Genomic DNA, 26702 nt, shown 5'->3' on the forward strand with positions numbered 1-26702 from the left:
TTCATAATAAAATATAGAATTTTGATTGCAACATACATAAATGCATACAATGCTAACGAACATATTTAATATTAGTACAGTAGATATCGGATATAAGAAACTCAAAAAAACCGGAGTTTTCTATCTTATATGCATTTTTTTCTTATATGGAATTATCGGATATAAGAAAGTTGTTTCTTATAAGCGTACATACGCATATAAGAAATATTTCTTATATGATTTCATATATCAGATGTGCTTATATCCACTATCTACTGTAACAAACAATTTTTTAAAGATTCATAATCAAGGCGTCATTATTAAAGGATTATCCATTTCTCACAAGTATACAGCTCAATCATGAATAGCAATTCCCGTAGTAGCGGTGAAATCCATCCATCCATGAAGAAACGCATCTGATTTGGGCGCACTATTTAAATGTAGCATTAGGAAATTGAGCAAGTTTTGCAATTATTAAAACAGATTGAAGCAAATCAAAGCCACATTCACAAGGATTCTACAGATCATTAGACATATTAGTAGAACTTCATAAAATACGATACCAAGACATGGAGAAATTAAATATAAAGGAATGCGTTAAGAGTGGTCGAATATAAATTAGGTAAAACAAACTTCCAATTTGAAAAATCAATGAGTAATTTTGAGACGATCGAGCATCTTCGATGTCGCTGTTCTGTTTTGGCCTGCCAACGGTATAAGATTAGTGGGTGTTCACTTTTCGCATGTCTTAAAGTAGCTGGGACAGCGCATCTGAACACGTATACCGTTTTATCTGCTTCTTTTCTTTCCTTTTCATCTACAGCCACTTCCATTTATTTTTACCCTCTACGACCCCAATGTAGGTACCGGAAGATCTCCGAGTGACGCAGACACAGTTAGTACCTGTGCATCCCAAATCTAACATAAATTTCCTATTTTAGTATTTTCAGAAAAAAGAAGAAAGAACAAGAACAAGTGAAAAAGCGTTAAGTTCGGCCAGGCCGAATTTTGGATACCCTCCACCATAGATATACTGACAGGTACTTGAAATGAAGATATAGGGAAAATACAAAAAGTGGACCTATATCGAAATTTCTACAAACCGATTATGTAAACCATAATGTAAAATATAAAACAAATTTCAGAAATTTTTAATGGTTAATATACCATCAGCTTTATGGCTAAGGAGGGTGTATACACTTCGACACAGTTAAATGGTTCTAGACCCCATGTTTCTTTGGACCAAATTTGTTTCAGAAAATATTATTTCTTCCAAACTTGGTTCAAGTTCGAAGATGGGGAATATCGGTTCACTTCTTCTGGTACCTCCCACACAGGAGCTAGGCCTAAATGCGGGTTATAGTTCATATAGCGTTCATTATCGAACCTTACGTTCTATTTTTTGATGTCGATATCCTCCGCAGGAGAAATGATTACAACAGAGCGTTAGAACCAAACCCAAAACGCGGAACAAATCAGATAACTATTTTAATATACAGCCTTATTCTGGATATTTGCTAGGGAGGTATCTCGCATATAAAAAATTTTCGCTTTCACATTCTCGCCTTATTCTGAATGAATAGGGAGATGCAAAAAATGCGAGATGCGGATTCGAGTTTTCGAAAATGGTGGTTGAAACAAAGATTCGTGTTGCCATATCGTAAATTAAGTTGCAATGTGTGTTGCCCCATTGTAATTTAATTGTGTAACATTTTTCAATATATTATTTATTGATTTTTGTTATTAAAAATTGTTACTTTTTACTGTTATTTAAACTATATAGCAATACAAATGTGAAATATCAAGAATCCGCTGTATAAATGCTTTGTAATTAAAAGAAAATAAATTAAAGTTTGAAAATATGGCAACCTACAATATGGCATGTGAAACAGCTGTTCATTGTTTTGATGCAATTTGGTGCAACAACTACAATAGATTACAAATAAAAGAACATTTTTTTATGATGGCAAAAACACAACGATTTAATTAATTAATTCACAGTTTATTATTTCACTACATAATTGTGTGCCTTTTTATTTAATTCTGATATTTTATCTCCCCAAATTCTTAAAGTGGCCTGTTATGTTATGATTTGCTTTTGAAAAAAAATTTTTTTTTGTTCTTTCATAATTTTTTTTAAGTTTTTCACTGTTAAGCGGCTCATAAAGCAAATTTGGGTTTTCCATAATTTTTAAAATTTTTTTCTTGAGAGACAGATCCTCACCCAAAATGTCTGTATTTCGCCTCCAAAAATCAAACTCGACTTAAATATTCCTTATTGCCTTCATACATTTCTTGGCAATACTTGGTTCAGCATGCATCGTTATCAATAGGATTTCCAATGGCATTTTATTGGTTGTTTTCCAGTTAAAAATTTGCTTATTATCATTTATAATATTCTAAATCGTCATAGAATAAGTATTGTGTAAATATTTTTCATAAAAATAGTTATTACGTATGTTTTTGTAGTCAACTCCCTTTAAATTTATTAGCGAAAAATTTCGCACAAAATTTCCTACTCCCTGTAATTCAGAATACCTAATTTATCCCCAAAGCGGATTTTTTCGCTTTCGAACTTCATTCAGAATAATGCCATGTACAGACGAGCGTTGATCGCTCTCTCATTCGTTGTTCGACCCTTAATTATGAAGTAATTACTTAGTTCCCCATACAAAATTGTCTGAGCGAACACCGACTTTTGTACGTTGTTCAATTCGAATCACTCTCTGAATCACCAAGAAATTTGTCTCATCCCTAACAACTGAGAGCATTTATCGAAAATAAATTAATTTTGACAGCTTGAAAATATTTATAAATTTTTCAAACTTTTTTAGTAATATTGAAAATGATGAATGAAAAGTAAAAAATTGTCTAGTTTTTATATATGCAGCAGGATGTAAATTTTGTTATCTACATAATGCAATGTGAATTTCTTTCCCCATGGTTCTAATTAGCGTACAAAACAAGAAACAAATTTGGGGACACTCAAACAAAAAATTCTCCAAATTTTTATATGTGACATTTGAATTTAGAAAATATAAAAATGTATGAAAACAACAATATTTTCAGAAAAAATGGAAAACATGAATTAAAAGTAAATAGATATGGGTTCATACTATAGTCAGGAGAAAGAGAATTAATATTTCTATTTAGATCCATATGCGATTCATGTAAATATGTTAGAATTTTGGCGTAAAACTAGAAACAAAAAGTTTGAAATAAAAAACTCTGATAACATGAATTAAGAATAGTGTTGTATGAACGGGTTAATTCATGTACGTAATTCTGAGAGCGAACTACGTTGTTCGATTGCCCGTCAGAACATGGCATAAGGCGAAAGCGAGAATGCGAAAAAATTCACAGGGAAATGTTGTTCAGAATAAGGCGAAGGGAAAGAGCGAGTAAATTCACATGGAATTGACATCCAGAATAAGGCTGATAAAAAAGGGGACTACCCCAAAAAGGGGGCGAATATTAATAATTTTTGGTGGGGAGCAAGGTATATTTAATAAGGTAGCCGCATCGGGCCAGCTGTTGGACAAATAAATGTCAAAAATGTTCTTGTAATGTTGAACCTAAAAATTAAAAAACAAAATTATAAATGAAAATCTCCGAATTTCTAATAGCTTTTTTGGCAATACTTTTATTAACAGTTTCTACAAGAATTTGTGTAAAAAAATCTTGCCAATCTGTTTGTTTTGGCAAAATATTTTTGACATATCAAAATACAACAACCGATGTTTGTTGTAGAAATTCGCCGATGCGGCTACCTTGTATATCTACCTTGGTGGGGAGATTTCTTACCACATACGACTACAAAATACCAAATTGCAGCGAATTTGGTGGAAACCCCCAAAATACTGAAAATTAGGAGGTACCGTTATATGGGGGCTACCAGAAAAAGTGAACCTATATTTATAATTTTTTGTGGAGACATTTAGTACCCAATAAGAACTCAATGTAAAAAAATTCAGCGTATTCGGTTGAAAAACGCGCTCAAGAACCCCAAAATACCGAAAATTGGGAGGTACTGTTATATGGGAGCTATGCCTAAACGTGGACCGATATATCCCATCTTTGAACTTGACCTGCCTGCAGACAAAAGACAAACGTGTGCAAAATTTCAGCACCCTATCTCAATTCCTTCAGAAGATAGCGTGATTACAACAGACGGACGGACGGACGGACATGACTAGATCGTCTTAGAATTTTACCCTGATCAAGAATATATATACTTTACAGGGTCGGAAATGAATATTTCGATGAGTTACAAACGGAATGACAAAATTAATATACCCTCCATACTATGGTGGAGGGTATGAAAACGGGGTCGGCAGCAAATCGAGTCAGAACGAAGTTCGGGAATTTTAACAACGTGTAAAACACCAAACCGAAGGCTTTGGTACAGGCTCATCCTCCTGTAGAGATGAAGGTGGAAATCTGCTGACAAATTCAGATAGCGTGTTAAGAGACTGGGAGGAGCATTTTTCAAAGCTTCTGATATCAAATAGTGCCGGCGAAGAAAACAATCACCCCTATTCCGTATGTCGTCATCGTTGTCGACGACGTTTGTCTTTCGACATCACTTCGCATCGACATCACTTCGACAATGATTAGGTAACCTGCGTGAAGTTAGCGATATCGCTAACTTTCGATAACAAAATTTTTATCGAAATTACAGGGTGACACAGAACATCAGAATTTCACGTTTAAAACTATTTTTATCAACAGTGCTTTCCAACAGAGATAGCGCAGAATATTATAAATTAATATTTTTTTTTAAATTATTACTAAAAATGTTAACATAATTCATTAGTAATGAAAACTAATAAAAAATACGAAGATTTTGAAACATATTTTATTATAATCTAAACCTAAAGTATTACTAAGTCACAAACATTTTAATCCAGTGAATCAGGAGAGATGTCCGCCTCTGGAAGCCTCCCTATATAAACCTCGAACATAGTGATGGTACCAAATGAGAGAGGGAGTCTCTACGAGTATTTTGGTATGCACCATTTGTTCAAATTCAGTTTTTTGTAGAACAAAGTTGTTGAATTTCTGATTTCCAACTGGTGGTCAGGACACAAAAATGGCTCTGGAAGCCTCCCTATACAAACCTCGAACATAGTGATGGTACCAAATGAAAGAGGGAGTCTCTACGAGTATTTTGGTATCCACCATATGTTCAGATTCAGTTTTTTGTAGAACAAAGTTGTTGAATTTCTGATTTCCAACTGGTGGTCAAGACACAAAAATGGCTCTGGAAGCCTCCCTATACAAACCTCGAACATAGTGATGGTACCAAATGAAAGAGGGAGTCTCTACGAGTATTTTGGTATCCACCATATGTTCAGATTCAGTTTTTTGTAGAACAAAGTTGCTGAATTTCTGATTTCCAACTGGTGGTCAGGACACCAAACTGGCTCTGGAAGCCTCCCTATACAAACCTCGAACAAAGTGATGGTACCAAATGAAAGAGGGAGTCTCTACGAGTATTTTGGTATGCACCATTTGTTCAAATTCAGTTTTTTGTAGAACAAAGTTGTTGAATTTCTGATTTCCAACTGGTGGTCAGGACACAAAAATGGCTCTGGAAGCCTCCCTATACAAACCTCGAACAAAGTGATGGTACCAAATGAAAGAGGGAGTCTCTACGAGTATTTTGGTATGCACCATTTGTTCAAATTCAGTTTTTTGTAGAACAAAGTTGTTGAATTTCTGATTTCCAACTGGTGGTCAGGACACAAAAATGGCTCTGGAAGCCTCCCTATACAAACCTCGAACATAGTGATGGTACCAAATGAAAGAGGGAGTCTCTACGAGTATTTTGGTATCCACCATATGTTCAGATTCAGTTTTTTGTAGAACAAAGTTGTTGAATTTCTGATTTCCAACTGGTGGTCAGGACACAAAAATGGCTCTGGAAGCCTCCCTATTCAAAACTCGAACATAGTGATGGTACCAAATGAAAGAGGTCAGAAATTTTCAAAATGTAAAATAATATACATTACTTTGCACTTTTTGCCATATAACACAATTCACCCATGCATTTTAAAGGGGGAAACTTTCATTAAAATTTAAAAACTGAATATTAGCAAATTAAATTTATGAAAAAAATTGGAATCATATGTCAGCATGAGACTACCTTGCGTAATTATGCCATGGATTTAGCATAACTTAAATCACTTTGTAAACATAATAAAATTAATTTTAAAATTAAATCACATTCTAATGCTTATTAAAAAATATATACAAAAATATTCGATCAAAATTTATTAAAACATAAAATCAAAAATTTATATGGTGCAAAATACATCTAATTTCGTAATCTTATTATCCCATTTGAAATTTTTGAGAAATCGAAGCCAAAAGTCAAAAACTCCGTTTTTTACTGGAGTTTACTGGGTATGTTCAAAGGTGTCCCACCTGTGGTATTTTACGGAAATTTGTAATAACTTTTTTTGTAGTAAATATATATGAAAGAAAATAATTTTAGATATGTTTGAAATGATTGTTGGAATGCAAACAAATTGTTTATCGAAAGAAAACTATCACTGAATTCTTCCTGCGCCCTTACAACCAAAAAATGAAAAGTTTACAATTGCAGTGCGAAAACATAGTCACTCATGTAAATTTTGTCGACCACTGAAAAAGCTAGCCAAAATGGCTTACGCAGATAAAGAACAAGATTGGCACATAAAAAATTTTGGTGGCGGGTCGGGAAAATTTTAAATCGAGATTTTATGAGCGCTGTTCAAAGGTGCCCCCTCTCCCCTTTATTTTTTACCCCATTTAATATTAATTTTGTGTATTTTAGGAAAGTTTTTAATCTTTTAAAACTATATCGATGCCTTTGCCGAAGCTAACTTTGTTCATTTTTTAATTCAATATATTTAAAAAATGTTGAAAAATTGCCTTAGTTTTTAAAAGATAAAAAGGGAAGACTTAAGCATAAAATAGTATGTACCTTAGAACAATTTAGATCTACTGCATTTACTAAATCTAGTACAGTGTAAATGTAGTATTAGGCATGAATTTACCCCCTGTAGACCTTATTAATAGTCCATGCTTGTTGTGTGTCTATACGTGCATGCTTGTCGTTTTTATTTCAATCAACGACGCTTGGATGAGCGACACAACGAAATGAACAGTGAATTTTTGTGCAAATGGTTATGATCCAAGTACAGGCGTTGTTTCGGGGGGATAATGATGACAAGGAATTTCATACCATCGAGTCCACCACAAACTAAGTTAAAAAATAAGTAAGAACTTCACCGATTGGCTTTATCCTAGTTCATACACTCACAGAAAACATCCCAAATTTTGAAATCGATTGGATTATTAGTTTTTGAGTTATCGTAGGACTTTTATTTGATCACAAACAAAAACAAAAAACAACTCTAGTTTAGTAAAAACGATCAGATTTTTCCGAAATTTTTTCCAGAGGTAGGTATTTTTACCCTAACTATGGGGATATCTCTTTTTCTTGGGGGACGTACCTGGTTACCCGGTTATTTGACCCGGATGTTCGGGTTCGGGTACCCGGTTATATCGGGTTCAACGGATCCTGTTAATTTAAAATGGGTATCACCACTCAATTGAAAGGTATTTTTATAACCTTTAAAATGATACCCATTTTATATTAACAGGATCCGTTGAACCCGATATAACCGGGTACCCGAACATCCGGGTCAAATAACCGGGTAACCAGGTACGTCCCCCAAGAAAAAAAAGATGTCCCCATAGTTAGGGTAAAAATACCTACCTCTGGAAAAAATTTCGGAAAAATCTGATCGTTTTTACTAAACTAGAGTTGTTCCAATTTTTTATTTTTAAGATTTTAAATTGGCTGGTAAATGAATACCAATGCTTCTTAATATTTGTAACTTTGCACATACACCTAAACAACAATTTTTACTGGTCAAAGCAAATGTGAATAGCACTAATTTAGGGGAATTCCCTTTTTTACACGGCTACTGCTGGAACCAATCTACCGTGTAAAAACAGACTAAGGTGTATATATTTGAAGATAACCATTTGCACAAAAATTCACTGTTCATTTCGTTGTGTCGCTCATACAAGCGTCGTTGATTGAAATAAAAACGACAAGCATGCACGTATAGACACACAACAAGCATGGACTATTAATAAGGTCTACAGGGGGTAAATTCATGCCTAATACTACATTTACACTGTACTAGATTTAGTAAATGCAGTAGATCTAAATTGTTCTAATGTACATACTATTTTATGCTTAAGTCTTCCCTTTTTATCTTTTAAAAACTAAGGCAATTTTTCAACATTTTTTAAATATATTGAATTAAAAAATGAACAAAGTTAGCTTCGGCAAAGGCATCGATATAGTTTTAAAAGATTAAAAACTTTCCTAAAATACACAAAATTAATATTAAATGGGGTAAAAAATAAAGGGGAGAGGGGGCACCTTTGAACAGCGCTCATAAAATCTCGATTTAAAATTTTCCCGACCCGCAACCAAAATTTTTTATGTGCCAATCTTGTTCTTTATCTGCGTAAGCCATTTTGGCTAGCTTTTTCAGTGGTCGACAAAATTTACATGAGTGACTATGTTTTCGCACTGCAATTGTAAACTTTTCATTTTTTGGTTGTAAGGGCGCAGGAAGAATTCAGTGATAGTTTTCTTTCGATAAACAATTTGTTTGCATTCCAACAATCATTTCAAACATATCTAAAATTATTTTCTTTCATATATATTTACTACAAAAAAAGTTATTACAAATTTCCGTAAAATACCACAGGTGGGACACCTTTGAACATACCCAGTAAACTCCAGTAAAAAACGGAGTTTTTGACTTTTGGCTTCGATTTCTCAAAAATTTCAAATGGGATAATAAGATTACGAAATTAGATGTATTTTGCACCATATAAATTTTTGATTTTATGTCATTTTATGTTTTAATAAATTTTGATCGAATATTTTTGTATATATTTTTTAATAAGCATTAGAATGTGATTTAATTTTAAAATTAATTTTATTATGTTTACAAAGTGATTTAAGTTATGCTAAATCCATGGCATAATTACGCAAGGTAGTCTCATGCTGACATATGATTCCAATTTTTTTCATAAATTTAATTTGCTAATATTCAGTTTTTAAATTTTAATGAAAGTTTCCCCCTTTAAAATGCATGGGTGAATTGTGTTATATGGCAAAAAGTGCAAAGTAAAGTTTTGAATAGGGAGGCTTCCAGAGCCATTTTTGTGTCCTGACCACCAGTTGGAAATGTTGAACGAGACTCCCTCTTTCATTTTACCATCACTATAGGTTTGGGAGGCTTCCAGAGCCATTTTTGTGTCCTGACCACCAGTTGGAAATCAGAAATTCAACAACTTTGTTCTACAAAAAACTGAATTTGAACAAATGGTGCATACCAAAATACTCGTAGAGACTCCCTCTTTCATTTGGTACCATCACTTTGTTCGAGGTTTGTATAGGGAGGCTTCCAGAGCCATTTTTGTGTCCTGACCACCAGTTGGAAATCAGAAATTCAACAACTTTGTTCTACAAAAAACTGAATCTGAACATATGGTGGATACCAAAATACTCGTAGAGACTCCCTCTTTCATTTGGTACCATCACTATGTTCGAGGTTTGTATAGGGAGGCTTCCAGAGCCATTTTTGTGTCCTGACCACCAGTTGGAAATCAGAAATTCAACAACTTTGTTCTACAAAAAACTGAATTTGATCAAATGGTGCATACCAAAATACTCGTAGAGACTCCCTCTTTCATTTGGTACCATCACTATGTTCGAGGTTTGTATAGGGAGGCTTCCAGAGCCAGTTTGGTGTCCTGACCACCAGTTGGAAATCAGAAATTCAACAACTTTGTTCTACAAAAAACTGAATCTGAACATATGGTGGATACCAAAATACTCGTAGAGACTCCCTCTTTCATTTGGTACCATCACTATGTTCGAGGTTTGTATAGGGAGGCTTCCAGAGCCATTTTTGTGTCTTGACCACCAGTTGGAAATCAGAAATTCAACAACTTTGTTCTACAAAAAACTGAATCTGAACATATGGTGGATACCAAAATACTCGTAGAGACTCCCTCTTTCATTTGGTACCATCACTATGTTCGAGGTTTGTATAGGGAGGCTTCCAGAGCCATTTTTGTGTCCTGACCACCAGTTGGAAATCAGAAATTCAACAACTTTGTTCTACAAAAAACTGAATTTGAACAAATGGTGCATACCAAAATACTCGTAGAGACTCCCTCTCTCATTTGGTACCATCACTATGTTCGAGGTTTATATAGGGAGGCTTCCAGAGGCGGACATCTCTCCTGATTCACTGGATTAAAATGTTTGTGACTTAGTAATACTTTAGGTTTAGATTATAATAAAATATGTTTCAAAATCTTCGTATTTTTATTAGTTTTCATTACTAATGAATTATGTTAACATTTTTAGTAATAATTTAAAAAAAAATATTAATTTATAATATTCTGCGCTATCTCTGTTGGAAAGCACTGTTGATAAAAATAGTATTAAACGTGAAATTGTGATGTTCTGTGTCACCTTGTAATTTCGATAAAAAATTTTGTTATCGAAAGTTAGCGATATCGCTAACTTCACGCAGGTGATTAGGTATTCTGTAACACTCATGCGACGATGTCGACTATTTATCGATAATATCAATAAAAACAACAAAATTTGTTGCATATTTTTGGGCAAAAATGTGTTTGTATCCTTCACCGCACTGTGGCACAGGGTAAATGTGTTTGCAACGACCAAAAAGAAACGAGATAGACCCATAGTTACTTTTTATTATATAGGTACATAGAATTATTTTTCAGTCGATTTATGCATGTCCCTCCATCCATGTATTATTTTAAACAAGTTACATGCCACCATTATGATCCGAACGGGATGAAATTTGGAAAAGTGCATCCAATTGGGATGAAATTTTATTTGGCGCATAGACGATTCCTGTTGACATTGGTCAAAATCGGTTCAGATTTATATATAGATCCCACATATTTTTCTTTATTTACACTTTATTTTGCATTAAGTATTGAATAGATTCTAGAATGATGTATCCTGTTCTTGTCCGGTCATGTTTTTTTTTTAATTTCTAAAAAAAAGTGTTCAAACGCTTCAGTCGTCAACAAAAGCTATGACGAAGAAATCTTCGACATCGTCGTCGTCACACATTGTTACGGAATACCAAAAATGTTTCAATAGTTATCGATAAATGTCGACAACGACATAGGGAATACCAATTTGCAAAAGACGACTCTCTTCGACGTCGTTTCGTGTCGACGACGACATACGGAATAGGGGTGTATATATTAATAATCCAGAACCAGCGAGAGATTATGGTATAGAGATTATACCACCTAGCCCAGATGAGGTCAGAATAACAATTAATCGGCTGAAGAATAACAAATCAGCAGGTGCCGATGGGTTACCAACCCAGTTATTTAAGACCGGTGGTCAAATGCTGGATTGGAATCACATCATCCTGTGTCCCGTGAAAACAAAAGAGGGATTAGTCTATTTTTAACCGCATATAAAGTGATATACAACGTACTGTGTGAACGACTGAAGCCATACCAATGCGGCTTCAGACTTGGCAAATACACCATATACCAGATTTTCACTCTGTGCAAAATCCTGGAAAAGACCCACGAACAACACATGGTCAGCAATTAAAGTCGGAAAGAACCTCTCGAATACCTTCAATACCAAACTAGGGCGCAGACAAGGTGACAGCCTAACGTGTGACCTTTTGAACATCCTGCAGGAAAAGGTCATACAGAAATGAAATCAGTTCCAATCTTTTTTAACCGGATATGTTTGTCAGATACTCAATTTGGCGTACTCTGTGCTATCTCCTGAGGTAGGCAAATTGATGACATTCATAGTCGTCGTGATTACTTCAATAATTTCAAAACACTTTGGAACTGAAATTCGTGTTAGTTTTGGGTATATTGGCTTTCGAGAAATTAGTCAATAGCATACATATTCAAATGCTATCGAAAGAAGCAAGAATTCTCATATTATTTCCATCAGAAAGATAGACTAAGTGATGATATCTTGAAAATCGATCTTTATGAAACTGAATAAAATGTTTTTTTTTTTATTTTCTTGAAAAAAGTAATCTTTTATTAAAAAAGTTCTCTTTTGGTACCTTTTCACATTTTCCATCCCTGGTTCGAACATTGCGAGCGGTAACAGAAGCCTTCAACAAATTCCAAAGTGGGTCTGGCAATACGTCCAGTGGACTGGGACCAACTGTGGAACTTGAAAACTACAGCTTCGAAGTAGTCAACGATTTTATATACCTCGGTACCACCATAAATAAAACTAATGACGTTATTTTTGAAATTCGGAGGAGAATAGTGTTGAGCAACAGATGCTACTATGGTCTATGTAAACAATTCAGAAACAAGGCCCCATCTCTGATACTACCTGTGCTGGTGTATGGATCAGAAGCATGTGTACTTGTGCAAGCAGATGAGGCTGTTCTTAAAATGATTGAGAGAAAAATTCTCCGAAATATTTACACTCCGATGCGTCGACAGTGAATATCGGCGTCGAATGAGTCACGAGCTTTACCTTCTATAGAGGGACATCGGCAAAGTCAGTCGTATCGTGCCGCAGCGACTACGGTGGCTAGGCCATGTACGAATGGATGAGGATACCCAGCTCAAAAGGCATGGCAAGATCATGTGGAGGATGACATATAAAAGCATGATCTTTCAATTTGGAGAAATTGAGTAAAATATCGGCGCGCCTAGAAATCTTTTTTTTTAAGTTTGGCTTATGGAACAAATATTCTGTTCTGACGAAAATGACATTTTCTATACAATTTTCATATACACTTGATGAAAATTGCAATGATAACAATACACTAAAATGTGGATAGTTTAATGTTTTATTGTATATTCATTATTCGAATTGGTTCCAAGACATACATACATATTTTGAATATGTTGATTAGAATATAAACTGCAGTTATTGAATGTACTTGATATAAGTTATATGTAATTTTGTTTGTGAATGTTAATGAATATTGAATCAAATGATGTAATGACACTTAAATGATTGATGATAATTAAAATACATACTCACACAAACACTTTCGTGTGAAATGGAAATGTTATGATTTACAAACTAATGTTGTAATACTTAAAGGTAGATAAGGAAACGTATTCGGTAGTTGTCATTGTCATTAAAATAATACTTAAGAGATGTTTTTTTTTTTTTCTTAAAATGTAATATAATGTTGAAACGCCATTGGATTGTAGAATTCTTCTTTTGCTTTCCCTCATCTTTGATTGGCGTAAAACCCATTGATCCATTTTAGCAAACTTTCCATTAAATGATTATACAGCAATTTTACGTTATACTTTTATGTATTTTTCATTCACTGTTTCCTTCGGTTTCCTCGTCGAGTAGCAAACTTGTTGATCCATAATTACGGAGTCTATGAGAGGAAAAATAAGAAAAAAATGATTAACATAAAAATGCGAATGGGGAATTTGTTTAGATTTGTTAGTTACAGATGAATATACATACTTACAAATATATCAGATAAGCAAATTGTTGTTAAAAAAATACAAAAAAATAAAATGGTGTAGAAAAATAAAATTATAAAGCAGGCATAATAAACACTGTAAAAAAGGCCTTAAATTCGATCTAACCGATTTCGTATGTTCTTCGAGTACGTATTGTATTTGCCGCCTATAATTTTGTGTAGGGTAAAAATAAAAACAATACTTTTAAACACATATTACCAAACTTACTACACTAAGTAAATACGCTTTTATGTTTTTGTGTCTTCCATAATTGACAGTATGTTGACTTCAACAATACTTACCTCATCATCAGATACTTTAAGTCCATCTAGATTTATACTGTTTCTGGAATAATTTCCAGATGGAGCTGAGTTCGTATTTTCTTTGGCATATAATTTGGAATCAGCATTTCCACCACCAATACCGCTACCACCAACCGTCGAAGAACGTGAATGATCCTCAAACAATTGACGATTGATATCGTCTTTGGAAAGATTGGATGAGTTTGTATTCAGATTCGGAGAATTCGAATTACTCATATTGGTGCCTCCAATAGCTGTGCTAGTTTTCAGTGGCAATACTAGGTTGGCTCGATTATTTGGAGCACTGGTGTTTGAATTGGAAGCATTGCTATTGGTAGTGGATTGTCCACTATGTCTTCCAGATGACCGTTCACGTTGTTCGCGCTGGTGGTGATGATGTTGATGATGCAAATGCGACGGATTGTCAAATTTCTGTTTTGCCCTTTCGAATTCCAAATTACGACTTTTCGATTCAAAGATATTCTCCTCAACGTGTGAAGTTTTGGCGTCAAAAAAATTACTCGATTGTTGTTGCAAGAGTGTACGTTCGGTGTGACTGGAACGTTTCGACGAGGACGCTTCATTGCCACCACCACCACCCGTGGAATGACGTAGACCCACAACATTACTCTGTGATGGTCCATCGTCGAATATTTGCCGTAAATCATTAATGTTTGGCAAACAATCACTGGGTATTTCAACAGCAATTTTACTACGCAATTGAACGCCATTATAGCTTCCACCACCACCACGTAACTGGGGACTTGGGATACGTCTAATATTTAGTGTATTATATATAGTTATATATCGTTATTTTGCAATAGTTATATAGAAACAGAGAGAATGTTAGAAATGTACGTATTAATATTAGACACCCAGCAGCATTCCAAAAATGTTAAAAAAAAGTTAGAATGAGGGTTTAGTGAAATGGCCATCATTCATTCAAAATACGAACAGTAAAATAAGTTGTTATATAATTTCAAACCTTGTTTGCAAATGTTGTATTTGAACCTGTAAACCTTCATTTTGACCGACTAACTCATCATTGGATCGTTGCAAACGACGCACTTGATTAACGGCAGAATCCAATTCATCTTCGGCAGATGCCAATTCACGTTTGAGCTCTTCGACACGCTGTCGTAAACGTTTAACCTGGAAAGTAAAAAAAAACAACAAATATGTATATTTAATGACTAGTAAAAATAAATTATTAAAACTTTAACGGTATATTCCCATAAAAATCGATCGGGGTATCCAGGAGGAAACCGAGGCTTAATTGGAACCGTTATATATGGGCTGCTTTAAAAAGTTGACCAATATTGAAAGTTTTTGGAACCCGAAATACCAATTTTAAGTCAATTCGATTGAAAAAGTTCCCAACATCCCCAAAATACCGAATACCGTTGAATGTGAGGCCGATAAATCACATTTTCAATACCAATCATCCTAGGGGTATTGGCAATGTAAACCTCTATCTTAAATAGTGTGAGCATAGCTTTTATTCTTATTAAAAAAATTTACAAGGTGCTGCCAACGGAATTACAAATTAACCAGTAAGGAAAGTAGTAAAATAGTAAATAATACCTGATGCTATTCATGACCTTCGAGAGCCGGTTATCAAAATAGCTTCTTAATGCAAAGTAAATCTTAGTTCATCGGATATTCAACATTGCTGCTATATAACAAAAGGAAGGAAGGTATAAACACAATTAAATTTAACCAATACAGATGGTTAAATTTAATTGTGTTTATACAAGGGACTGCATAATGGCGAATTACCACAACAATTGTCACTTAATTCTCTCAGATATAATTGGTGGTGATATCAGAAATAAAGTATATCTTAATGACCACTTGCACGAAGCTGCCTCTAAGTTGTTGTATTTATGCCGCAAATTTAAAAGAGAGGATCGTAAAGTATAAACTAAAAAATTCGGACTTGCCAAAAGTGTATGTGGTTTACCCCAATGGCACTGAAGGAACTCTCCACTTATACCAATGTGCTGAATTTTCAGATCATGGTGGCTCTGATGGGATGCTTATCGCATCAACGCCTGTAAGGAATATGTAATTTATTATGGAACGAGAGTAGTTTCCATCATCTTCATCTTCTTTAACTTATCTTTTTTTTTTTGTTAAACGTATATATTATCTTTAAAATTTTCTGCGCTTATATATAGTTTTTTTATCTCAAATTATGAATTTAAATAATATTGGCGAAATTGTCCATGATAATCAATTTTTTCGCAATAGTTTCTCAAGCATAGAGCAAAATCTAAATTTAATGCATTTGAACTCTCAAAGTTTAAACATTTTTTCTAATTCATCAAAGCTTTCAGAAATCAAGAATATTGTTGAAGATAGTGATCTGGTTATAATCGGTATATCAATGTTTAATATTTTTGGTTACTCAGTCTGTAGAAATGATAGACCTGTTCGCAGAGGTGGAGGAGTTGGTTTAATAATTTCAAAAAAATTTAAATACAAAACTGTATATATTGGTAAAAACCAACATATTAAAGAAATTATAAAAAACAAAAGTAATTAGTAGTAAAAATTACTGATCAAAAAAAAAAATCCAAAAAGTGAAGTTTGTGTTGTCGCTAATAAGTGGAATTAAATGCTTTGTATTTAATATAACCAACATAGAGGGAAGAGCTGTGTCTGTTGAATGTTTATTTATTGAAATTGTGGAGAATTTAAGACATCTTTTAATAGGAGTAGTATATTTACCTAACAGTAATTTTGTTGAATTTGAGAAGAAACTTCCAGATCTCTTTGTACAGTAGAGTAATGTAATTACAATGGGCGATTTTAATAACAATCTGTTGATATTTCACTAGCTTCTTCTGTTCGACAAGCTAGTTCTAGAATTGGCTTGTCAATCATACATAATAATTATCCAACCCATTTGGACACTTTCCACCAATCTACATCATTAACCCTTTGACGTATTTCTACGAGTCTGACTCGTGGTACAATTTCTGTGCCTAACATGAATATGATTCGATTCTCATAATAATAAGAATAAAACTAGTTGATGCCGTGCTCAACATCTAATCTAAAATAAATAGTTTTTTTTTTCACATTTCGTTTCGTTTTGCGGCTGTTCTTAAGCATCAAAACCGGTTTACTTAGTGCATGTTGTGTGCTAACATTTGGATGCGAACTTCGTTGCGCTAATTGATACGTCAAAGGGTTAATTGATTATTTTTTAGTATCGCAGAAAAATTCTGTAGTTTTCTGGACAAGTATTATGCCCAAATATTTTGAAACGTGCACTTGTTTTATTGTCTTTTAAATGTCCTCTGAGGCTCAATGAAGCCTTTCATGAATTCATTGATTATAGCAATTACTGCAGTGACGGTGAATAGTTCCGGTCTGGATAGAATCTTCCTTACATCTAGTGTTAATGACCAATTAAGCCTACTTACCGAAAGACTAAACTGTATTCACAAAATATTTCTTTCTACACCAGCGATAATTGGATACGGTGTCCAGAAGTCCGTTATAGCGAATCTCTAACTGATCTGGCGTACAAAACTTTCCTTGAGGATAGATCGAAAATTTAATGCAAATTAAGGAATCGTACAAAGAATCTCAAAAGAAAACTGAAGAGAAACGCACATTCTCAACTTTTCGAAAAATGTACAGGTCCAAAGGACATGTGGAACGTTGTTAGAAACTGTGGTTTAAGGGAACCCCACCCATTCTCGATTAACTTTGCACATATATATTTGAAGATTTAAAAGAGAAGAAAAATAATTTACAAAAATGTTTGTTATTGTTGTCATCACTCCATAACTGTTACTCCAGGTTGTTAATGCATACCGAATCGGAATGCATTTGGGTCCACGAATACGTTCCTAATACGTTATATATTCAGTTTAAACAAAAAATAAACTGTATATAATTTCATTGACAAATTCCGATCATTATGATTCAGCATAAAAATGAATGGCATACACTTAAGGTCCCCGAACATAATACAATACAAATAAGGACAGTAAATATACAAATAACGAGCTTTCTTCGCCAAAAGAAATATTCCACCAGACAAAATGCTATTGCACAGTGACATTAATTTTTTTATTTCTGAATTTTGTTCTATATATTTAACAAACAAATAAACTAAAATAACATTTTTTGATATCATTTCAGCATAATGACGAGCAAAACAATTAAAAATTTCCAAAAACGAAGATTTATGTATATTTTTACAGTCGATACCAAATAAATGTAATTTTGAAATTTTTTCCTTATTTAAATATTCAAAAATTCCATACATACATAACTAACTAAAAATTCAATGGAAAATTGTATAACTAAAAAACGACATCCTGAAAACATAATAACGTTTCTACTACTCTGTTTCAAAACTATATAAATCTAATTGATTAAGAAATTGAAAAAAATCCACTATGTATTGAGTATCAAACATGGTCAAGTATTTATTTGAATATAAAAAAAAGTTCTCTGTATTGAGCATAGACTGTATAACAAAAACAATTCAGCGTGCGAATGGTATGTTGGTGTATTAACAAATGAGCATAAAGAGCGAATGCTGATAACATTTTATTATTTTTTCTTCGTCGTTTATCAAGAGAGAACAAAACAACATGTCATGTGTCTCCGTATCATTGCACAGCGTAGACCCCAGTCAGTCAATTGAGAATACTCTGGGAAAGCGGAGTGGTCGATAGAGACCTCAGCAGCTGTTTTTTGTATCGTCTGTGTGGGCCTTCGTTGTTGTTGTGCGCGTGAAACTTAATAATAAATACAATTATCTAACGCAGTAGTTTGTGCACAATATCAACATAAAGATTAACATGATTGCCCAGAACTTATTAACTAAACTGCGCCCATTGGTGTCCCGGGCAACTTTTGCCACAAAATCAACTGAGGTCCCCAAATTCAACTGGCAAGATCCTTTGAACTTGGAATCGCAATTGACCGAAGATGAAATTGCTATTCGTGATTCGTTCCACAACTATTGCCAGACTACTCTGTTACCCAGAGTGACAAAGGGGAATCGCGAAGAATATTTCCATAAGGAAATTATGGAAGAAATTGGTAGTTTGGGTGCTTTGGGTTGCACCCTAACTGGCTACGGCTGTGCCGGTGTCTCAAGTGTTGCCTATGGTCTCTTGACACGGGAAATTGAGCGTGTCGATTCTGCCTATAGATCAGCCATGAGTGTCCAAAGCTCTTTGGCCATGGGTGCCATTTATGATTATGGTACAGAGGCACAAAAAGAGAAATACCTACCCCGTATGGCTCAGGGAAAATTAATTGGTAAGTTATATGTATATGTATAGGTGCGTGTGTGTGTGTCTGGTGTTTTTGCGAATCAAGTCTCATGAAAACATTTGAATGATAACACACGCTGAAGTGTTTAATCACAATCTATGATAAGCGATAACATGAATCTTGTTGTTTGTTTCCAGGTGCTTTCGGTTTAACTGAACCTAATCACGGCAGTGATCCAGCTGGCATGGAAACTAGAGCTAAATATGATAGCAAAACAAAATGTTACATTTTGAATGGTTCAAAAACATGGATTACCAGTTCACCAATTGCTGATGTTCTGGTGGTATGGGCCAAGGGAGAAGATGATAAGGTTCGTGGTTTCATCATTGATCGCGAACAATCTAGCAAAGGCTTGGAGACACCCAGAATTCAGGGTAAATTTTCGTTAAGAGCCTCACCCACCGGTATGATTCTCATGGACGATTTACATGTACCTGAGGAAAATCTATTGCCCAATGTTGTGGGTTTCAAGGGACCTTTTGGTTGTCTGAATAATGCACGTTATGGCATTGCCTGGGGTGCTTTGGGAGCTGCCGAAGCATGCCTTCAAATTGCCAGACAATATACTTTGGATCGCAAACAATTTAAGCGCCCTCTCGCAGCAAATCAATTGATCCAAAAGAAATTTGCCGATGCCAGCACTGATATTGCCTTGGGCTTGCAAGCTTGTCTTCAAGTAGGTCGTCTAAAGGATCAGAAATTGCACACACCCGAAATGATTTCGATGATCAAACGCAATAATGCCGGCAAAGCTTTGGAAATTGCCCGCATTATGCGCGACATGTTGGGTGGCAATGGCATTTCAGATGAATACCACATTATTCGTCATGTTATGAACTTGGAAGCCGTTAATACCTATGAGGGTACACACGATATTCATGCTTTGATTTTGGGTCGTGCTATAACCGGTATTGCTGCATTTGCAAATTAAAAATATAAGCGTATTATACATTCGTTTGAAATGCATTTATAATAACGCACTAGTTTTCGGATCTATGTTTAAGACCCGAAAACAAGTGCCTTAATTTTTTTAAGTAACAATGTACGTATGATATTTCAATTTTAAATAATAATAATATTAATAATCTAATACAAAATCAATCGAGTTGTAAATAACTAAATAATAAACCTACATAAACATAATACATGTTTTCATTAGTAAATACTACTCAACGAAGAAAATTTATTTAGTTTCAACAACAGCGTCTGAAATGCAGGCTTAATACTAATGAAATTAAAGGCAATAATTTTATATTCAAAACAATTTTGAATGAATGAAATTTCGAAAGAAATATTCATCAAAATTATAAATATTTACATAAAGCAACTTCCAATTATGGTCATTCTTCAATTTGCTAAAACAAAGCCGATAACTTGTAACACTATGTTGAGGTTATTTATTTCTGAAGTCCAGTCCCTGGCTTACGTTAGTGGCAGTTTGTAAAGAGAGAAGAATGATCGCCACATATCATCTAAGAACAAAGAACTTTTTAAAAAATCCTTCTATTTTTTGCAATAAAGATATAATAAATAAATTAAAAAGTTCATAAAATAAATGCTGAAACATTCTCCCATCTTCTAAGAAGAGCCCGCGAATTTCTGCCTAGTCATGGTAATTTCTGATTCTTACCTCCTTTTGGATTCTTTATAGAATATGTGCATACCACAGTATACAAATTGTATTATTTATGTTTATTATTTGTGGTTTTCTAGCCCTCCTGGCGGGGGGTTTAACCTTTTCGAGTTTTGTGCCTTATTTTAAAGCGAAAGATAATTCGTGTAATTGTTTTTATTTATTTCTTTTTCGAGATGTGCCAGAGAGATACAACATCCCCCATATTATGCGACGAGTTTCGCCGTTCGTTAGGTGGCTCATCAGGCATACTGTTTTATGTTATATTTATGTAAATCACAGTTGCAAACCAAATTTACCTCGTCATACAGGATATAGGTATATTTCTTAAAAGCCAAATAGTATTTTTTCATTTCCTTTTGAAATGGTAATGTGTAGCATATAATTTTGAACTTTAAACTCATTGAATTTCGATTAGAATTTAATTTTACATATTCCACAAGGTATTGCATTTTACTACTTACCTCAGCTTCATATTGTTCAGCCCGTCGCACGGCGTGACCCAATTCGGTATTAGTTTCGGCTAACAATTTTTTCAACTTGGAATGTGAAATTTTCAGTTCACTTAATTCCTGAAAAAGACAATAGCATCGATCAAGTTAAATAATATGAATAAGACTTACAAACTATTTACCTTTGTTTTTTCAGACAACTCTTGTTGTAATGCCCGAACTTCAACATCAGTAGCCGGCAATGGTCGACCCTTACGATCAGATCGATCTTGCAAGTCACGAATTTCACTACGTAATTTTTTGTTATCACGTTCCAGGCCTAATTTTTCCGTCTCCAAACGTTCACGTTTTCCCCATTCCGAGGCATTCTCAGCCTGAAGCCTTTCAAGTTCTGTACGTAGTTCACCCAAACGTCTTTCAAGATTTTCTCGAGATGCTACCTCTTCGGCCAAAGAATTATTGATAATACGCATTTCGGCCCGATGAGATTCTTGCAATGTTAACAATTCACGCACAGCTTCCTATTTGATTTATATTTTGTATTAGTAACTGAAATAATGTAATGAGAGCATAAAACATATTTACCTGTTTGGCTGCTCTCAATTCTTCTTGACGATCACGGACTTCCTGTATTTCTAATGATAGTTTTTCAATGTTCTTATGCAGAACATGTTTTTCACTGCAAACAAATTAAATTTTTATAAGTATTAAATGTTCTATGTCAATTACAATTTGATCTTACTCTCTTTCAGCTTGCACAGTTTTCTGGGCTTCATCTAATCTCAACTGCAACATAGATATTTTTTGAAGCAAATAATCTTCATCAAAGTCATCCTTAGATAGTTGTTGTATTAAACGCTTTTCTTCGGCAGACACTTCATCTACAATTGGATAAACATTTTTTAAATGATAAAATTAGTGAACGATATAGAGATATATATGGGAAATGACAAAATTCTTTTAAAATTCCATTAAAAAAATTTGAAAAAATTTTTTGCGAGCACATTCTTGATTTTTGGTACATAGGTTAAGGAAAATATGCTGATTCAAAATCTGTTCGCGTTCACAAATTCGGATGCGGCGCACAAAAGTTATAGCGGTTTTAAATCTTGTATTTCAAATATAAATTAAATTAACTCCTATTTGTTGTAATTCGCGAATTTTCTCACAAATGGTTAAACACATTTGTATCTTTGCATTACTAGGCAAATCACATTGAAATACGGTTTGATAGTCGCGAAAAACAAATAAAAACTTGAAAATATGTGAAAATAAAATAAATTCATTTTTGAATTGTCACAAAATGTTTTTTTTTTAATTTTTGATTTTTTGGTATGGTTTAGATAATACGGTTTAGTCTAGATCTTCTACAACACGTGACGATTTCTTCTACAAATTCTTTTAGATGATTTTCACGCAACGTGCATACGATTTTTATGCGCATCCGATTTCAGTAATCTCCTATGAAAATACACAAAAGGACACGGATGGGCTCATTAGATCCGGTACGTAAAAAAACTAAAATCACGCAGGGTTCCACAGAATTTGAATGAACTTTCTTAATTTTAGACTCAAAAATGATCTTTTTTATAAAAATTCTCGCACCAAATTTTCGTCTTTGGAATCTAATTGCAAAGAACCTACGGTGAGCACATTCATGAGATATACACTAAACGAAGTAAAATCACGAGTTCTACAATCCTATAATCAGTTTTATCCATTACCTGGATGCGCATCCTAATTATAAGAAAAATTCAAAAAAATACCGAAAATCCGGCTTCAAAATGTCAGCATCCATTTAGGGTGGATGCAGTGATTATATCGAAAAATCATTCATTAGAACCATATTGTCCATGGGGTATTCTGCAACTTAGTCACTGATAACATATGCGTGCGTTGTGTAGTTTAGCCACAAATCAGGAACGAACACAAAAAAACTCGTTGGCTTCAACACATTTTCACCCATGTTTTTACATTACCACCATCACAGCTTCCACCAAACTTATTATTTTGTTACCAATATTTTAAGATTTTGACAAGAACACTTCATTTTATAGAAATGAATTTAAATTATATGCAATATGTTCATACTTCGCGAGTTATAACCTTGCAAACCTCAGCTTCAAGGAATTTAAAAGATTTTTGTAATTTCCCATATGTAGTTTAAGGATTGGTCGCAATCATCGGCCCTCCCTCAAAAGATATTTTTTATTTTTATAAAATAAGATTCTGTGGCGAAGCCGATTTTGGCATCTAGTCACAACACTTAGATACTTGCTGCTATGGCCAGAAGTCATTTCGAATAAGGCCGGATTTCTCCTATCGACAGAATCTCATTTTATGGACTTCTTCAAAAACAAATTAAAGTTTTTTAAAGGTTCAGTAGTGTTTAGCGGGTTATTTGGGATACCATTTGTACTTTGTTTTTGCAAAATAGTCAGGCTTAATCCCAGTTTGTTGTTTTTATAAAAAACTATTTATTAGTGGGGAATGTATGGCATTGTCCGCCGAGGGGTAAGGCAGGGAAGACTATAGTTTCGGATCTCGCCACTGATCCTCATCAGTTCCCTTAGTTTTTTGTTGGGATATTCTCCCCAGAAGCTATTAATAGCTTCTTTACAAAAAACCTTTCAAACCCAAATGTCTCTTGTGACAATTCGAAGTTCTTACGTTACCAGCGATACGACCCTAATGAGAAGTTCGTTTCGTTGGCGCCTGACTTCGTGGTCAACAAGGCATTTACAGACAACTACAATACATTTCCCACTGCTATGTGTCGTCACTTTGTGACGAATGCACATAACGTTGTTGTTGGCATTGCTAGTTAAAGCAATAAACCAAACAGTATGACCGTGCCTCGTCTACAACTTCAGTAGTGTTTAGCGGGTTATTTGGGATACCATTTGTACTTTGTTTTTGCAAAATAGTCAGGCTTAATCCCAGTTTGTTGTTTTTATAAAAAACAACTATTTATTAGTGGGGAATGTATGGCATTGTCCGCCGAGGGGTAAGGCAGGGAAGACTATAGTTTCGGATCTCGCCACTGATCCTCATCAGTTCCCTTAGTTTTTTGTTGGGATATTCTCCCCAGAAGCTATTAATAGCTTCTTTACAAAAAACCTTTCAAACCCAAATGTCTCTTGTGACAATTCGAAGTTCTTACGTTACCAGCGATACGACCCTAATGAGAAGTTCGTTTCGTTGGCGCATGACTTCGTGGTCAACAAGGCATTTACAGACAACTACAATACATTTCCCACTGCTATGTGTCGTCACTTTGTGACGAATGCACATAACGTTGTTGTTGGCATTGCTAGTTAAAGCAATAAACCAAACAGTAAGAACTTCGAATTGTCACAAGAGACATTTGGGTTTGAAAGGTTTTTTGTAAAGAAGCTATTAATAGCTTCTGGGGAGAATATCCCAACAAAAAACTAAGGGAACTGATGAGGATCAGTGGCGAGATCCGAAACTATAGTCTTCCCTGCCTTACCCCTCGGCGGACAATGCCATACATTCCCCACTAATAAATAGTTGTTTTTTATAAAAACAACTAACTGGGATTAAGCCTGACTATTTTGCAAAAACAAAGTTTTTTTATAAGGATTTAAACTGTTCAATAATATCTACGAACTCCGGAAACAAAGCGTCATTTCTTAAATGTACTCATAGATTGCTTACCCATATCTGCCAAATTTTTCGGCATAGCCCCCTTTAAAATAAACTCCTCGATGTCAAGATCTTTCAAGTCACCGCCCGCTGACTTTGTTACTAAACCATCTTCACTATTAACATTTTTCAGACCATCAGAAGACATATCCGGCGAATTGTTGGAGTCTCGAACATTTCCTTCAGTTTCTTCTCCCGTATCGGCCACACTAAATGAAATCCTTTATTAGAATTTTTTATCTATATTATGGAATTGATTTAAAGCCTACCCGGATTTATGAAATTGTCCTGCATGTTTCATCATAAGCGAATGAACCTTCTCCATTTCCTTTTTCAGCTGAGAAATTTGTATTTCGAGATCATTTTTCTCGCGTTTATAAGAGTTGGCCTCCTTCATTGCCATTTCCAAGCTTGATCTTAACTGTTTCGCTTCTTCTCTGGCTTTGTTACGTTCATTCCGAACCTAAATGCAATATGCAAGGATATACATTAATATGTGTATGTGTTTGTATTGACATAACAAATTTTTGGTAACCACAGAAATGCGGTTTGCGTTGCTGAGCTTTTAAGATTTACCTTACTCCATTTTTCTCGCCAATTGGCTGTGCAATCCGACCACCACTTCATAGTCTTTTCCATCTGGGCCGCCCGTGCCCGAGCTTCTTCCAATTCGCGCTGTCGCTGAGACTGGATAAAATAAAATAATTTAATATTAAAATCCTCATTTATAATATCCTGAATATTCTGATTAATTGTTGTGATACTAACTTCGCGAGCCTCCCACTCAGTATCTCCATAACGAGTGTTGTTTACTTGTTCCATCATGCTTTAGATTATTTTAACAAAACGTTTAATCTTATTCGTTCTCGATCATAACAAGCTTAAAGTCTTGTTATAGAATATTTTAAAACAATAAAATAAATTATTTCAACCTCCAATAGGCATTTTTTCGCCAATCAAACACAAGTCTCTGCAGAAAAGAAATATTGAAAAACGTTCCACCTTTACGAATGGGATGGGATAAGACAAAATGCCCTGTAAAGAAGAAGTCAAAAAAGAAGACGGAAAGTTACGAATGAGGTGGGATGGAGACTAAAAAGGAGTTGCATTGTTTACGAATGAGGTTTAAGGAAAGGATGAGAGTAGCAAGGGTAGCTCACATTCAGAGTTTGCTAATTACAACCCTGTAAACCTGAGGTAAAAGCAAACGAGCCGAGGACCAACCTGGCGAATGAGAGTCTAAACGCAACCATAGAGTCTAGAGTCAGCGACAGTTGTTTGCCGTGTGTTTCTTATTGGCAACGGGAAATCGCGACGGCTCACGTTCGCGTCTAGCGGCTTGACGCTAGAATATATTTTATTCATTAAAAATCAACTGTGCTACCAAATTTCAATGAGAATTTATATCAAAACATATGCCAGTGGACGTTTTTTAACAAATTAATAATAAAATGGAATAAAAATAATTTTTTCAATAACTTTCCCCAAGTTCCTTGACATTATTGTTTATTAAATAATAAATTGATTTTGGTTTGCACAACGTATAATATTCTGTCAGAAAAGGAAAACAAATAAATGACATTTTGTGCCGCTAGCCGCTAAGAGTCTCAACGCACCCAGAGCGTGTAGAGTCAGCGACGATCGTTTACCGTGTATTTATTGACAAAGGGAAATCGCGACGACTGACGTTCGCGTCTAGCGGCTTGACGCCAGAATAGATTTTATTCATTTTTGCTCAGCGTCATACTCAAATTTTCTCTCTTGCTCTCAATTGAGTTTAAAATATGG

The 26702-nt window shown here is 34.5% G+C and overlaps 2 protein-coding genes across 2 annotated transcripts; one reads left to right on the plus strand and one right to left on the minus strand.

Moving 5' to 3' along the window:
• LOC133335473 (glutaryl-CoA dehydrogenase, mitochondrial) lies at window positions 1-20091 on the plus strand. The gene is made up of 3 exons (XM_061543747.1): window positions 1-6; window positions 18680-19145; window positions 19298-20091. Exons 2-3 carry the CDS (start codon window positions 18680-18682, stop codon window positions 20089-20091), a joined length of 1260 nt encoding a protein of 419 aa, XP_061399731.1. The 5' UTR covers window positions 1-6.
• LOC133335474 (coiled-coil domain-containing protein 102A) lies at window positions 13394-25750 on the minus strand. The gene is made up of 10 exons (XM_061543748.1): window positions 25683-25750; window positions 25491-25601; window positions 25184-25377; window positions 24927-25123; window positions 21988-22126; window positions 21831-21924; window positions 21428-21766; window positions 21258-21365; window positions 14836-15002; window positions 13394-13457 (listed from the first exon to the last, which is right to left on the minus strand). Exons 1-10 carry the CDS (start codon window positions 25737-25739, stop codon window positions 13394-13396), a joined length of 1470 nt encoding a protein of 489 aa, XP_061399732.1. The 5' UTR covers window positions 25740-25750.
• Between the last annotated feature and the right edge of the window lie 952 nt (window positions 25751-26702).

The sequence above is a fragment of the Musca vetustissima genome, unplaced genomic scaffold (genome assembly GCF_032173495.1).
Source record: "Musca vetustissima isolate MV318-11 ecotype Yass unplaced genomic scaffold, APGP_CSIRO_Mvet_v1 utg3459, whole genome shotgun sequence".
Classification (NCBI taxonomy): Eukaryota; Metazoa; Arthropoda; class Insecta; order Diptera; family Muscidae; genus Musca; species Musca vetustissima.